This window comes from Lupinus angustifolius, chromosome LG01, assembly GCF_001865875.1.
Source record: "Lupinus angustifolius cultivar Tanjil chromosome LG01, LupAngTanjil_v1.0, whole genome shotgun sequence".
Taxonomy (NCBI): domain Eukaryota; kingdom Viridiplantae; phylum Streptophyta; class Magnoliopsida; order Fabales; family Fabaceae; genus Lupinus; species Lupinus angustifolius.
In genome coordinates this window covers 18,895,441-18,908,861 of record NC_032009.1, presented here as the reverse complement: position 1 = coordinate 18,908,861, position 13,421 = coordinate 18,895,441, and the positions used below count along the sequence as shown (strand labels likewise).

Below are 13,421 nucleotides of genomic sequence, written 5' to 3'. Positions count from 1 at the left end.
TACTGTCTACTTTAATTATTTTTCTCGAAGAGTTGATAATAATTAAATATGTATGTTGAAAAATTCAATGATAGCATGTAGAACTCACACATGATACTATTATGGATGTAAGATATTAATAGATATGAAATATTATGTAGTATGTTAGTTGGTGGATAAATCTTCTAAATCAAATCTTTTCATATAACTAAGGAACTTGAAATTAGCGAAAATCAAATCTTTTCTAATAAAATATTATTGATTCAAATGTTAGCTTCAGCCTATATATATATTCCCTCGCTACTCAACTTCACCCACACCTTCTTCATTCTGATATCCTTCATTCTTTCTCCAATAATTCATAAAACCCTCTCTTCATTATTTCTCTTATTGAATTGCATGGCCAACATAGAACCAAACATGAAACTAGTTGTTACTAGACAAGTATGGGTTTACAATGTTGTACCAGAATTTCATCTCATTTCCAAACTCATCGGTCGATATTCATTCATAGCAATGGACACCGAGTTTCCTGGTTCCATTTTCCAACATCCCACTACTGAATCCTACAACTACCGTAATCTCAGCCATCTGATAACTACAACATTCTCAAGGCCAATGTCGATGCTCGTAAACTCATTCAAGTCGGCCTCACTCTCTCAGACGCTGCCGGTAACCTCCCAGACCTTGGAACCAAGTTTCGCGACTTCAATTTAGCGTGTGATGCCTACGCCCCTAATTCTATCGCTCTACTCCAAAGACAAGGAATTGACTTCGCCTCCAATGCCACCTACGGGATTCACTCTGCCCACTTTGGTCGTCTCATGATATCCTCTGGACTCATATACAGTTACAACGTCACTTGGGTAACTTTTCATGGTTCCTATTATTTTGGTTACTTGGTCAAGATCATCACAAGAAGCACCTTACCTACTCGACTGGAAGAGTTTTTATGGTTTGTGGAAGTGATGTTCAATGACAGAGTTTATGATGTGAAACATATGATGCTTTCTTGTCCATCACTCTACGGTGGTTTGGATCAAGTAGCACGAGCTCTCAACCTAGATCGAGTTGGAAGAAGTCATCAAGCTGGTTCAGATAGCTTGCTCACGTGGCATGCTTTTCAAAAGATAAGAGACACTTGCTTTACAAATGACGAATATAAGAAACATGCTGGTGTATTGTTTGGATTAGAGGTCGAGAGGTGCACAAAATTACTAGACTTTATAGATTTCATCAATATGTAAAAACATTTTCATACACCGCCCAAGTGTTAATATCATTTTTTTTAGGATCAGAATCAATGAAATTATAAGTTCTTAGTGATATGTAAGCATCATTGTCAATTTCTCTAGGAATGAGTTTGTATAATATCAATTGGATTTGAATGCATCTTTAAAGATTTTTTTATTTGTTGTATTGCTTGACCATGAATCAAACTGAAGATCTATTTTCTAGAAGCTTTTCTGGTAAAAAATGGATTAAAAGTAAATTGCAGTAGGAAGAAGGAATGACAGATTTTAAGCCTAAACAAAGTTAATGTTTGTACTTTCGAGTTATCGTGTAGGTTTGTATAAAATTCAATTATCCTGTTCTATTGAACATGTTTCAACACTTTACAAACTATTAAGTGAAGGAATAAATTCATTAATTTTTCATATAATATTGTTTCTATTGCACTGAAATATTTTCTTATTTGTTCTTGAAATGACTTTCACCCTGAACATTCATATTTTTATTTTAGATGTTAGTGGACTCATATAGATTGCAATAAAATTGAAGTAGGGAAATATATTATTCTTTTCCTCTAATTGCATAGCTTGAAATATAACTCATAGCTCATGTATTCTAGAATGTTATGTATTGATCCACATTTCTTCATAGTATCTTTTACTTGTATATGTTTAAAAGCATATATGAAGTACAGATTCGTCAAACACCCTCACGTGTCGGTGTCTGAGACATATCCAACACATATACGCTTAGATTTGCGAATGATACATATCCATAGAGTATCCAAAAATTAAAAAAATAAAATAAAATAAATAAATATAAAGACACGTATCCGATTCGTTTTCAATAAAATATAGGATATATGGATTCGTTTTCGGTAAAGTATAGGATATATAGATTTATTTCCAATAAAACATGATAAGATAGATTCGTTTCCAATAAAATATGATAAGATATGTCCGTTTCTAATAAAACATGATAAGATAAATTCGTTTTCATTAAAGTAGGATAAGATATATTTGTTATGGAGGACAATGATTTTAGGATAGATTCGTTTTCATTAAAATAAGATAACATAGATTTGTTATGGAGGGCAATGATTTTAAATTTTCATTATATTTTTTACTTTGGATATTTTGATTTACACTTTTAATTTTACATTATTTTATGTGTTTTTATTATTTTATACGCATATCCCTGAACGTATCATATCATGTATTTTAGAAAAATACATGTCAACGTATCGGATACGTATCGTATCCAACACGTATCGGTATCCGTGCTTCATAGGAAGCATCTACTGTTGTGTTATAACTTATACTCAGCAAATAATTCCACCACCCTTGACACACTTTCAAATATCATTTAAATAGAATGAGTGAGAAAAGTATAGTCAACTACAGAAACCTTCACAACAATAGTGTTTACCTCTAATGCACTAATTATGCAATACTCTTTCATTGGATTATTAGAGAAGTCTTAGATGAGTTATAAAAGACAATGTCAATTCATTATAGTTTTACTACCAGATACAAGGTCTATATTTTTAACTTTGTTATTGATGCTTACTTTTTTTTTTTTTTGTAAAAAGAAGAGTTGAGAGCCACAAGTAAAATACCATGTATTGAACCAAAATCTTAAGGCATTAGTTTCATGAGTTTTCCTACTTATAAACTTTTTCACTCTTCAACGCATATCCAATGTGAGACTTCACACTTGAATAAACTCAACCGATACAAAACTAAAACTCCAGGTCCTGGTGCCCAGTCTAATCTCATTACCATGTTTATTGTGTAGTTTTGTTTTATTTGATTTCCATTTATCATTGCATTATCCAATTTTGTTTTTAATTTCATATCATATGACATTTGTTATTTACATATTTATATATGTATTTTTGTTTCCAGAGGATGCGACTCAAATTCATCCGACAGCACCCATAGAAAGAGTGGTAGAAGGGGTAGAATGCTTTAGAAGATTATTAGAATTAGATTCTTTTGAAGAATTTCAATTCAAAAAGTGCAAAACACTTACACTAAATCAAAAAAGAAAGAGAACAAAGAGAATGAAGAATATGAATGCAACTTACCTTTATTGAATTGAAAGAACTAAAAAACATGTTTACAATGAATAACAATCGGCTATTTACAGAAAATAAGTAATTGTTAACGTAGTTTGCTACAATTCTGAGTGACACGAAATAATCTTATTGGCTGAGTCACAATCAAGTTGTTCTCTTTAAGACGTTTCATGGTACTGCTAAATTTGCAAGCAGACTATCAACCACACCGTCTCTAGGATAAAACAAATAAGTTTTCTATTATACGATGTCTTACTGCACTGTAGGAAATGCTCTCGAATATATCGACAATATGGCTACGAGCGCCAATTCTCGAATTCCCACAGTATGACTACTCGTGTCAATTCTTTTCCCACAATACTGACTACCAGTGTCACTTCTCGAAATTACCACTTTGGTTGCTTGTTCCAATTCTCAAGTGTCAGAAAAAATGGGGAGAATGTTGTCGGAAATGCGTCGGCGGAATATAAGTGAGGAGAAAGAGAAGTTGAGAGGTAAACACCTTCAACTTAGTGCAAATTATAATGAGAGAACGATGCCTCTATTTATAGTCTAAGGCATCCAACAGCTCTCTCATTCGACGGTGTAAATTATCAAACAGCTATATGATCTGACAATGCAAAATATTAGTGCCCAACAGCTCTATTATAATGGTTGAGATCCTCCAACTATCACCACACAACCGTGTTACATGCATGTGTTGACTTGGTCAACACAGTCCAAGCCAAAAAGATCCCAAAAAATTAAAGTAAATAAATGTTTATTTAAAAAGAATGTTGGGCCTAAGCCCAAGCCCCAAGCCGAACAGAGCTGAGCAAAGCCGACCAGACGGCGGCGGAGGAGGTGGTGGTGGTGGTGCACGCACGTGTGTGGAGGGATTTTGTTTGTGTGAGTCATCACTCACCTACAAAACTCATTGCACCCCTTGGGGCACACCCCAAGGTTACAACTAGGCTTATAAAGTCAAAAGTCACCATAAATTGCTACATTAATGTGCATTAAAAACCACATCAAAACATCATTCTTTCAACAAATTCCAACAATTAACCACTTCAAATTAAAAAAACGATTTCTGGGAATTTTTATGGTTTCAATAAGATTGTGCATAAAAAAATATGTCATGTGACTTGAACATTTGCATAGTAAATAATATCTAGATTTTACTAGAGGGACTCACAGTCTTGAACTTTATCTCCAGCATCAAACTACACACAACCTTTTCAAATGTGTATTCTATAAAGCTCGTGTGTTAAAGGTCATACACGTCTATCCCATTATAGTGAATGCTCTAGAAATTTATGCCCCAAAATTTCATAGGAAGCGACACCGACTTCCACATTCACATAGGTGAGTCTATCAATAGTACTCCTATAACCCAGGTACTACACTCCAATTGGAGTATAGATCTCATTAAGAGTTTAACTCATCCTTACATATGTTGTAGGAATCATGCTTCTCATAATTTTATAGCATGTTCATTTCATATCACTTCACGGCTTGTTATTACTCATTGAACCTATTTCTTAGGATCTCCAATCAGTTAGGTCAAGTTACCATAATGAGTGATCCTCGTTCTAAGGGCAATAGTCTCACACTCTTAGAAGTATTATGTACTTTCTCTCTAGCTAGTCCTTTCGTCAAATGATCTGTTAAATTATTATCAGTGCGTACATGATCCACTCTAACAAGTATTCTTAGTGCTCAAGATAAATTTGTCGTTTCTTACAACTATAAAAGCGATTCTAAATTTTTGCAATAGGCGCGGTACTATCATAATGGATCAACATAGCCGAGGTCCATTTTCCCATAGGGGAATATCTACAAGCAAGCTTCTCAGTCAACTTGCTTCTTCACTAGTTGTCGCTAGTGCTATCACTTCACCTTCCATAATCGATTGAGCCAAAATAGTTTGTTTCTTTGACTTCCAAGAAATATCCCCACCGGATATGCTAAATATATAGTCATTGGTTGCTTTAGAATCATCTAAAAGAGTATTCCAATCAACATCGCTGAATCCTTCAAGGATAATTGAAAACTTTCGGTAATGTAATCCAAGGTTCATTGTTTTCTTAAGGTATCTCATTACCCTTTCTATAGCATGTCAATGCTTTATACTAGGCCTACTAGTAATCCTGCATAATAATCTCACAACATACACAATGTCGGGTCTAGTGCAATCAGTAGCATACCGAAAGTTGCCAAGGATACTCACATATTGAGTTTGTCTTACACCTTTAAAAATGTTCTTAAAAAGCTTTACACTTGGATCAAATAGTGTGCTAGCAGGTTTACAGTCAAAGTATTTATATTTCTTTGATCTTTTCCACATAGTGAGATTGATCCAATGAAATTCCTTCTTTTGACCTAGTAAATTTTATACCAAGGATTACACTTGCCTCTCCAAGGTCTTTTATATCAAAGTTGTTACACGACAATAATTTCACATTATTCACAACATGAATGTTGGAACCAAATATGAGTAGGTCATCTACATAGAGACATATGATAGTAGAAATTTTATTTTCTGATTGGTAATAGATGCATTTGTCACTTTCATTTACCTTAAACTCATTCGATATCATTAAGTCGTTAAACTTTTCATGTCACTGTTTAGGTGTTTGCTTAAGACCATACAACGACTTATCTAACTTGCAAACCTTATTTTCTTGCTCATGTATTACAAAACCTTCAGGTTGTTGCATATAGATTTCTTCTTCTAAATCATCATTTAAAAAAGCAGTCTTAACATTCATTTGATGTAGTAATAAATTATGTATCACAACGAGCGATTTCTTTTTCAATATCCACTTACAACCAATAGGTTTGTAGCCAGGAGGCAAGTTAGCTAAATGTCAGGTCTTGTTAGACTCTAGATAATCCATCTCATCATTTATGGCTTCTTGCCACAAATCAACATCCAAAGCAGTCAAAGTTGCTTTGAGTGTTGACAGATCCCCTTCCAATGTATAGACCATATAATCAGGTTCATACTCTCTAGCAGTCATTTCTCTCTTACTTTTTCTAGGTTCTGTTTCTAACTCATCATTATTATCATTATTGCTCATAATAGATATGTGACTAGTTGATGTGCATCCACTATTCCTCAATTTAAAAGGGAATTTCATTGAAGTTTGCATCGTTAGACTCAATTATCAATTTTGCATTAAGGTCATAAAACCTATACGCCTTGTTTTTTACAACATACCCAATGAATACACATTGATAGCCTCTACTTGAGAGTTTAACTCTCTTGGCGTCTGATATCCTGACATAAGCCAGACAACCCCAAATTCTTAAATAAGACAAGTTTGGTTGTCTATTCTTAATAATTTCATATGGGAAAATTTTGTTTTTAACCTTGGGGACTCTATTTAGCACATAACATACAATTAATAAAATTTCACACCACCGAGAAGGTGGTGAACCAAAACTTAACATAAAAGCTACAACTAACTCAGTTAAAGGTCCATTCTTTCTTTCAGCTTTATCATTCATTTCAGGTGAATATGGTGCACTTGTTTCATGAATAATATCATTTAATTTATAAAAATTATTAAACATGTTAGAGTCATACTCAATGTCTCTATCGCTTCAGAGTTTCTTTATTTTCTTGTTGAGTTGATTTTCAATTTCAGTTACATATAACTTAAACATGTCAAGTGCTTCACTTTTATTTTGCATAAGATATACATAAGTTAAATCAGAGCAATCATTAATAAAAGTGATAAAATAATATTGGCCGCTTCTAGTTAACGTTCCACCTGTTTCACATATATCTAAGTATATTAAATTTAAAGGCTCAGATTCTCACATTACTGATTTATGTGGTTTTTAAAAAAAATTCCTTGACTACAGGATTCACAAATTTCAAAATCATTTTTAGATAACTTTGGAATTCAACATAAGCTACTCAAATTTGAAATTGCACATTTATTAATATGATAAAGTCAAGAATGTCAAATATTAAAATACACAACATGTAAATAGAATCAGATATTCTATTAATAGAAACATTAACATTTAATTTAAACATGTCATCAGTGGCGTACCATTTTCCCAACAAATACCATATTCTTAGTAAGAGTCTATGGTCTGGGTAAAACCAGCCTTATTAAGAAGAAAGTCAGAAACTAGATTTTTCCTCATCTCTGGAGTATGGATCACATCTTTGAGAATCAGAGTCTTCTCATATGTAAACTTCAGCTTCACATCACCAGTTCCAGCAACAATAGTGGTATGAGAGTCACCCAACAACACCTTCTTGTCATCAACATCTGTGTATGTTTTGAACATAGCACATGCATACTAGACATGGCGGGATGCACCAGTATATACCCACCACCTCAGTTCCTCCAACCATAGTGACCTTAGATAATACAGCCACAAATGGCTCATCAACCATGTTGGTATGTGGAGGACGATCCATAGATTTATTTCTGTATTTGTGTGCCATATGACCTGACTTTCCACACTTGAAGTAGATAAACAAGTTGCTAAAGTCATTCTTAGTAGGTGGCTTAGCATATTGGACCTTTTGAAGGATCCAACTCTTGTTGCGACTGATGTTCTTAGCCTTATTCTCATTGCGGTTCTGATTCTTGAAGTTAGTGCCGGAAAGCTTCAGAACCACACCTGAGAATTTCTTCTTAGTACTATTGTTGGAGACAATCAGTACCTCAATACCTCTTCTCTCTAATCTCGCTTACAAGTCTCTTCTTCAATACGAAGACGAGTGATTAGAGATTCCAAAGAGATTTCTTTGGTTTAAGCCTCATAAGGTTTATGAAGTCCTTCCAGCTAGGAGGCAGGTGTCAATTATGACAGCCACTTGCAATTGCTCATCTAGGGACATACTCTTAGAAATGATCTCATGAGCAATTTTCTATATCTCGTGGGACTAAGACTCTACTGATTTATCATCAGTCATTTGATACTTGAGGTAGCGACTAACAACATATTTTTTAGTCTCAACTACCTTAGTATCATATTTTTTGAAGTGCATACCAAATTAATTTGGCAGACTTGTATGGACTGTAGTAATCATATAGATCATCAGACAACTCATTCAAAATGAAGTTCTTACATAAATAATCACTTTCATTCCAGAGAGCTATTTCAATTGGCAGTTTATCTTTTTCCTCTTTTTATGCCTCATCCGACACCACTAGGATGTCGATTTTCAGAACGTGGGCAACCTTTCTCATAGTGAGGAAAAATTGCATCTTATATTTGAATTTTGTCCCTTCAAACCGAAATGGTTTGTTCAGGTCATAGTTATTCGGTCCAATAATATTATCTACGAATATCACTGTAGTAGAAACTTCTTAAAATTGATGTTATCGTAGCTAACAATAATTCTGAATTGCACGAAATAATCCTTACTGACTAAGTCACGACCAGGTCGCTCTGTTTAAGACGTTTCGTGATACTGCTAAAATTTTGCAAGCAGACTATCAACCACACCGTCCCTTGGATAAAACAGTCAAGTTCTCTGTTATATGATGTCTTACTACACCATAAGAATCATTCTCGAATACACTCACAATATGACTACTAGTGTCAATTCTCGAATTCCCACTATATGACTACTTGTGCCAATTCTTTTCACACAATACTGAGAGGTAAACGCCTTCAAATTGGTGCGAATTATAATGAGGGGATGATGCCTCTATTTATAGCATGAGGCCTCCAACGATTCCCCATCCGACGGTGCAAAAAATCAAACTGCTATATGATCTGACGGTGCAAAATATTACTACCAAGAAGAATGTTGTAGATATTTCATGGTGTAGCAAATAGTTAACATGTTAGATTGGGAGAGGGGTGAAAAGAACTGCTTTGGCTGTTAAAAAACCATAAATTTATGTTGAGAGACTCCTAAATTCATAGAAACATAAAGTTAGAAATTATGAACAAAAATTATTCCATGGGTAGTTATTTTATGTTTTTGCTTTATATATTACCTAGAGTCGTGTCTATCAAACTGTATTCCTATTTTGCGAGTGTATGTTAACACGTATTTTGCGCTCTTAATATCTATTTTGCTCTATCCTTAACATGTTATGTAGGGCTAAGGTTGATGATTATATATATTAAAAATAGAGGTTATCATTCGCACCACTTACTTGTGGATGTTCCCGGTTTGGAGAGTTAGCCCCACTTACTTGTGGATGTTCCCGGTTTGGATATGATTGTCTCTAGTGTGAAAATACATGTGGGAAACCAAAAAATGTCTAATCTAATGTAGTAAATATTTAAATTAAATGTTAATGTGTATTTAATAGTAATAATTCATAGTATTATTTAAAATTATACCAAATCACGACCAAATTAAAATAAATAGAAAGGTAAACCATAATAAGAGCACACACCATAGAAGATCTAATGCTAGGATAATCACAACAATTAATCAACTTTGCAAATTATGTCACTTAAACATGAATTCATTACAACATATCACTCATAAATGCTAAAAACTTTAGCTTTTGAAATCATTAACAAAAATGAAAGCTTAAAGTTTGGTTAAAATTTTGCATAGACATAAAAGTAAAGACATGATGATTGAAACCATGACAAAAATACAAAATAAACTACAAACAAAAACATACAAGCCTCATATCCAACACAATACTAAGTTACTAACTCCAAAAATATATTACAGTGTGTCACTTTATCTTTGGTTGGAGGGTGGATGAAACATCTTCCTCTGTAAAGTGATGTATGTCATTGATTTACATTTGAAAATGTGGGTTTAATGAGGAAGGAAGATTTCATAACACTGAAGATTTAGAATTTAGATTCATTGGTGATAAATTAGAGTTGCTTTATTTCAATGGTGAAAAAAGTAAGAATGGTGGGAAGAGAATAAAAGAAGTTACATGATTTTTAATTATGAAAGTTGTATTAATTAATTAAATATTTTGTTTGATAAAGAAGTTGCGTGCAGCTTTTGAGAAGTTGAAACTACTTAGATGATTGAGTGTAAATTAGGGGGAAGTAAAAATTAGTCATCCTTAAGTCTTTATAATTTAGATTTTTGAATATATCCATTAGGTTATATACGATTTTTTTGTTGTACAAATTAGAAGATGGTAAAAGTAAAATAGGGAACAACAATTATATCAAAGTGGAGTGGCTACATTATGTCTTAACTTTATTAAGTAGTATAGATTATATTAATAATAAATAAGATATACGAGAAGATATATTATGACTTGGCTTATATCTTTATAATGATGTGAAGAAGAAGAAAAATAGTAAATGAATAAATTTCATATACAAAATACAAAAACATATATAAAAAAATATCACTGAATTTATCAGTCTAATACAGGGAATAAAAAAATCTATATTGTGGGCTAGTACCTGAAATTCCACATATTTGTTTAATTTTATTCTTCCTTTTTGTATATATTGGTGTATATTAGCAATTTAATTAATTTTAGCAAAATAAAATAAAATATCTAAGAATTGTTCTTGTTGGGTCTTAACTCATAAACAGTGATCAACAAACCCATTGGGCCAAAACGAGGCCGTTTAATTTCATTACAAACACACCCATTTCACAAACCCTAATTCCCTAATTCACCATAATTAGGGTTCAACCATAGTATCTCAGATTCTCAACAAGCTTCAAAGATGGTGAAAGGACGCCAGGGCGAGCGTGTCAGGTTTTCTTCTCATCATTTTCTATTTTCTATTGGTGATTTATTAACACGCAATTTTCTAATGTTAAAGTGTTATGGGTTACTAACACTTTTCAATTTTGGTTTTTTTGGAAAACCCTAGTTTCGTTTTTGATCTGGGCTATGTTTTAATCCATGATATTGGGAGTTTGGTGTGTACTGTTTTGATCATTGGAGTGATTATTGATTTTGGGGTTTTTTGCAATTTTAATGTTCTGGTTTATTATTGATTGTTTGAATATGAACATGGTCTATTTTGTAACCGGTATTGATTTCATGGAGGTTAATTGTGCAAGATATTTGATCTGGAGGAAATAATTTAATGCTTAATGATTGAAACTTAACATTTTGACAGTGTAACTGATTGAAGTACTGATTTTCAGTGGCGGATCTAGGACCCGATAGTAGTGGAAAGTTGCATTGACTGGTTCAAAATGTATTGCAATAGGATAAATGAGCCGTACGAGTGCAATTTTGGATAACCACTGGGTACAGTAGTGGCAAGTTCAGGTTGCTTCAACTGATAAAAAAATGTATTAGAATCGGACAAATGAGTGGCATGACTGCAATTTTGTATAGCCACTGGAGCAAATATATTAGGTATAAGGGTAATATATATAATTTCAGTATGTTTAGATCGGCCACGGCTGGTTTTGCTACATTTTAGAATGACTTCCATTTCTCCGAGATATAACTATTAACTGAATGTGTATGACCAGCTGATGGTCAGTATGATACTATGATTGCATTTCCTCGTTTTTCGTTTGCTCCTGAATAATTTATACAGCTGTTAGCTATATTTCTTTTTCTCCGAGACATATTTGATTAATGGAAAATGGTATATTGATGAATTAATCAGTATGATTGTATTTTCTCGTTTTTCGATTGCTCCTGAATGGCTGTAGTTCTTTTCACTTGTATGTATTATATGACCTTTTTGGTTAAAATAAGCTAATATGCACTTTATGTGTTCTGTTTTTAGACTCTACGTGAGGGGAACAATCCTTGGATACAAAAGGTAAAAGCTTTTTACCCTGTGTATTTCGACAAATTTTGGATATACTTGGTTGCTGGGAAATGAAAAGTTGAGTTAGATTGAGAGAAGCATTTACTTTGTCAAGTCTTTTGGTTTAATGATATGGCAATGACATTTTTTCAGATCCAAATCGAACCAGTACCCGAACACTTCTCTCCTTCAAGTTGAAGGAGTTAACACAAAGGAAGAGGTAGCATGGTATGCAGGTAAGCGATTGGCATATATTTACAAGGCCAAGGTGAAGACGAACGGAAGCCACTATCGCTGCATTTGGGGCAAGATTACCAGGTCTCATGGTAACAGTGGTATTGTTCGTGCAAAGTTCAAGTCAAACCTTCCACCCAAATCAATGGTAATAGTTTTGTATCAACAGTTTCGCCTTGTTACCTTAATAACAGTATTGTGATTTTTTGAGTTTTCATGTTTTGCAGGGATCAAGGGTAAGAGTATTCTTGTATCCCAGCAATATATGAGGTAAGCTTGTCACTGTTGATGTTTCTGTTTTCTTTTCTATCTTATCTTTCAGTTCAGTATTGGAACTCCTATTTTTCAATTTAAATTGTTGATATGTATGTTTTTGCATTTTGATGATTCCTTTGTCATGTATTACTATTTACTGCTTCCGTTGTCCACCGGCTTTTCCCCATGACTATGTTCATGTGATGTTTCTACTTCTAATTTCTTCTAGCCAAGAGAAGATATTTACGGCAATGAATAATGGTAAAACTAACAGAACTAGTCTTTAAATGTAGTCACTATATGCTTAAGGAATTAATATGGAGTTTTCGACTTTCGAGAAACATAGTTTATTGCTTGTAATTTTGTTGGAAGATAAAGAGCAATGTTGTTTATGATAACTTCCTGCATTGTTAATCTTTTAGAGCAATATAGCTTGTTTGTGTATTCCTATGCTATGTATCCATATGATCTGATGCGCGTTTGTTTACGTTAATATTTGTTCGTGCTTCTTTTCATTTGCTACATGTTATTCTAACTTTACATCGAAATTTTTGTTTGCAGATCCTGGCGATAAGATGTTCAGTAGATTTCACAGCTGAATCTTAGGCACAAGGATTTTTGTTTTCGTTTTCGGTTAAGATTGTTGTCGTTTTTGTTTGTAACTTCTGAGCAGGATATTTTTGTTTAGATGGTGATAGGAAATGGTATTATTATCAATGGTGAACTTGGTTATTTGGTATGCTTTATTTTTTGTATTTCAATTACATGGTATTAAGAGATCTTGAATTGAAGATGTTGAAAATACCTCTTCAAAGATCTTGTGATTTATTTTCTATAAAATCTATTGTTGGTTAAGTATCATCTGAATTAAGAATTTACACAACTAATGCTTGGAAGTATAAGGGTTGAGTTTGAATAATCACCAAGTCACGCAAAATTTCCTAAGAAC

General features: G+C 33.2%; 1 protein-coding gene and 1 pseudogene across 2 annotated transcripts; both read left to right on the top strand.

Moving 5' to 3' along the window:
* Window positions 400-1,226, top strand: LOC109358655 (annotated as a pseudogene).
* LOC109351070 (60S ribosomal protein L35a-1-like) lies at window positions 10,822-13,193 on the top strand. 2 transcript variants are annotated; one of them, XM_019592404.1, is made up of 5 exons: window positions 10,822-10,962; window positions 11,960-11,995; window positions 12,137-12,365; window positions 12,445-12,487; window positions 13,034-13,193. In XM_019592404.1, the coding sequence occupies exons 1-4, from the start codon at window positions 10,931-10,933 to the stop codon at window positions 12,484-12,486; spliced, it is 339 nt and encodes a 112-aa protein (XP_019447949.1). In that variant the 5' UTR covers window positions 10,822-10,930; the 3' UTR covers window position 12,487; window positions 13,034-13,193. The 2 variants fall into 2 exon arrangements, with proteins under 2 accessions (XP_019447949.1, XP_019447957.1); XM_019592412.1 differs by having other exon boundaries at window positions 13,020-13,193.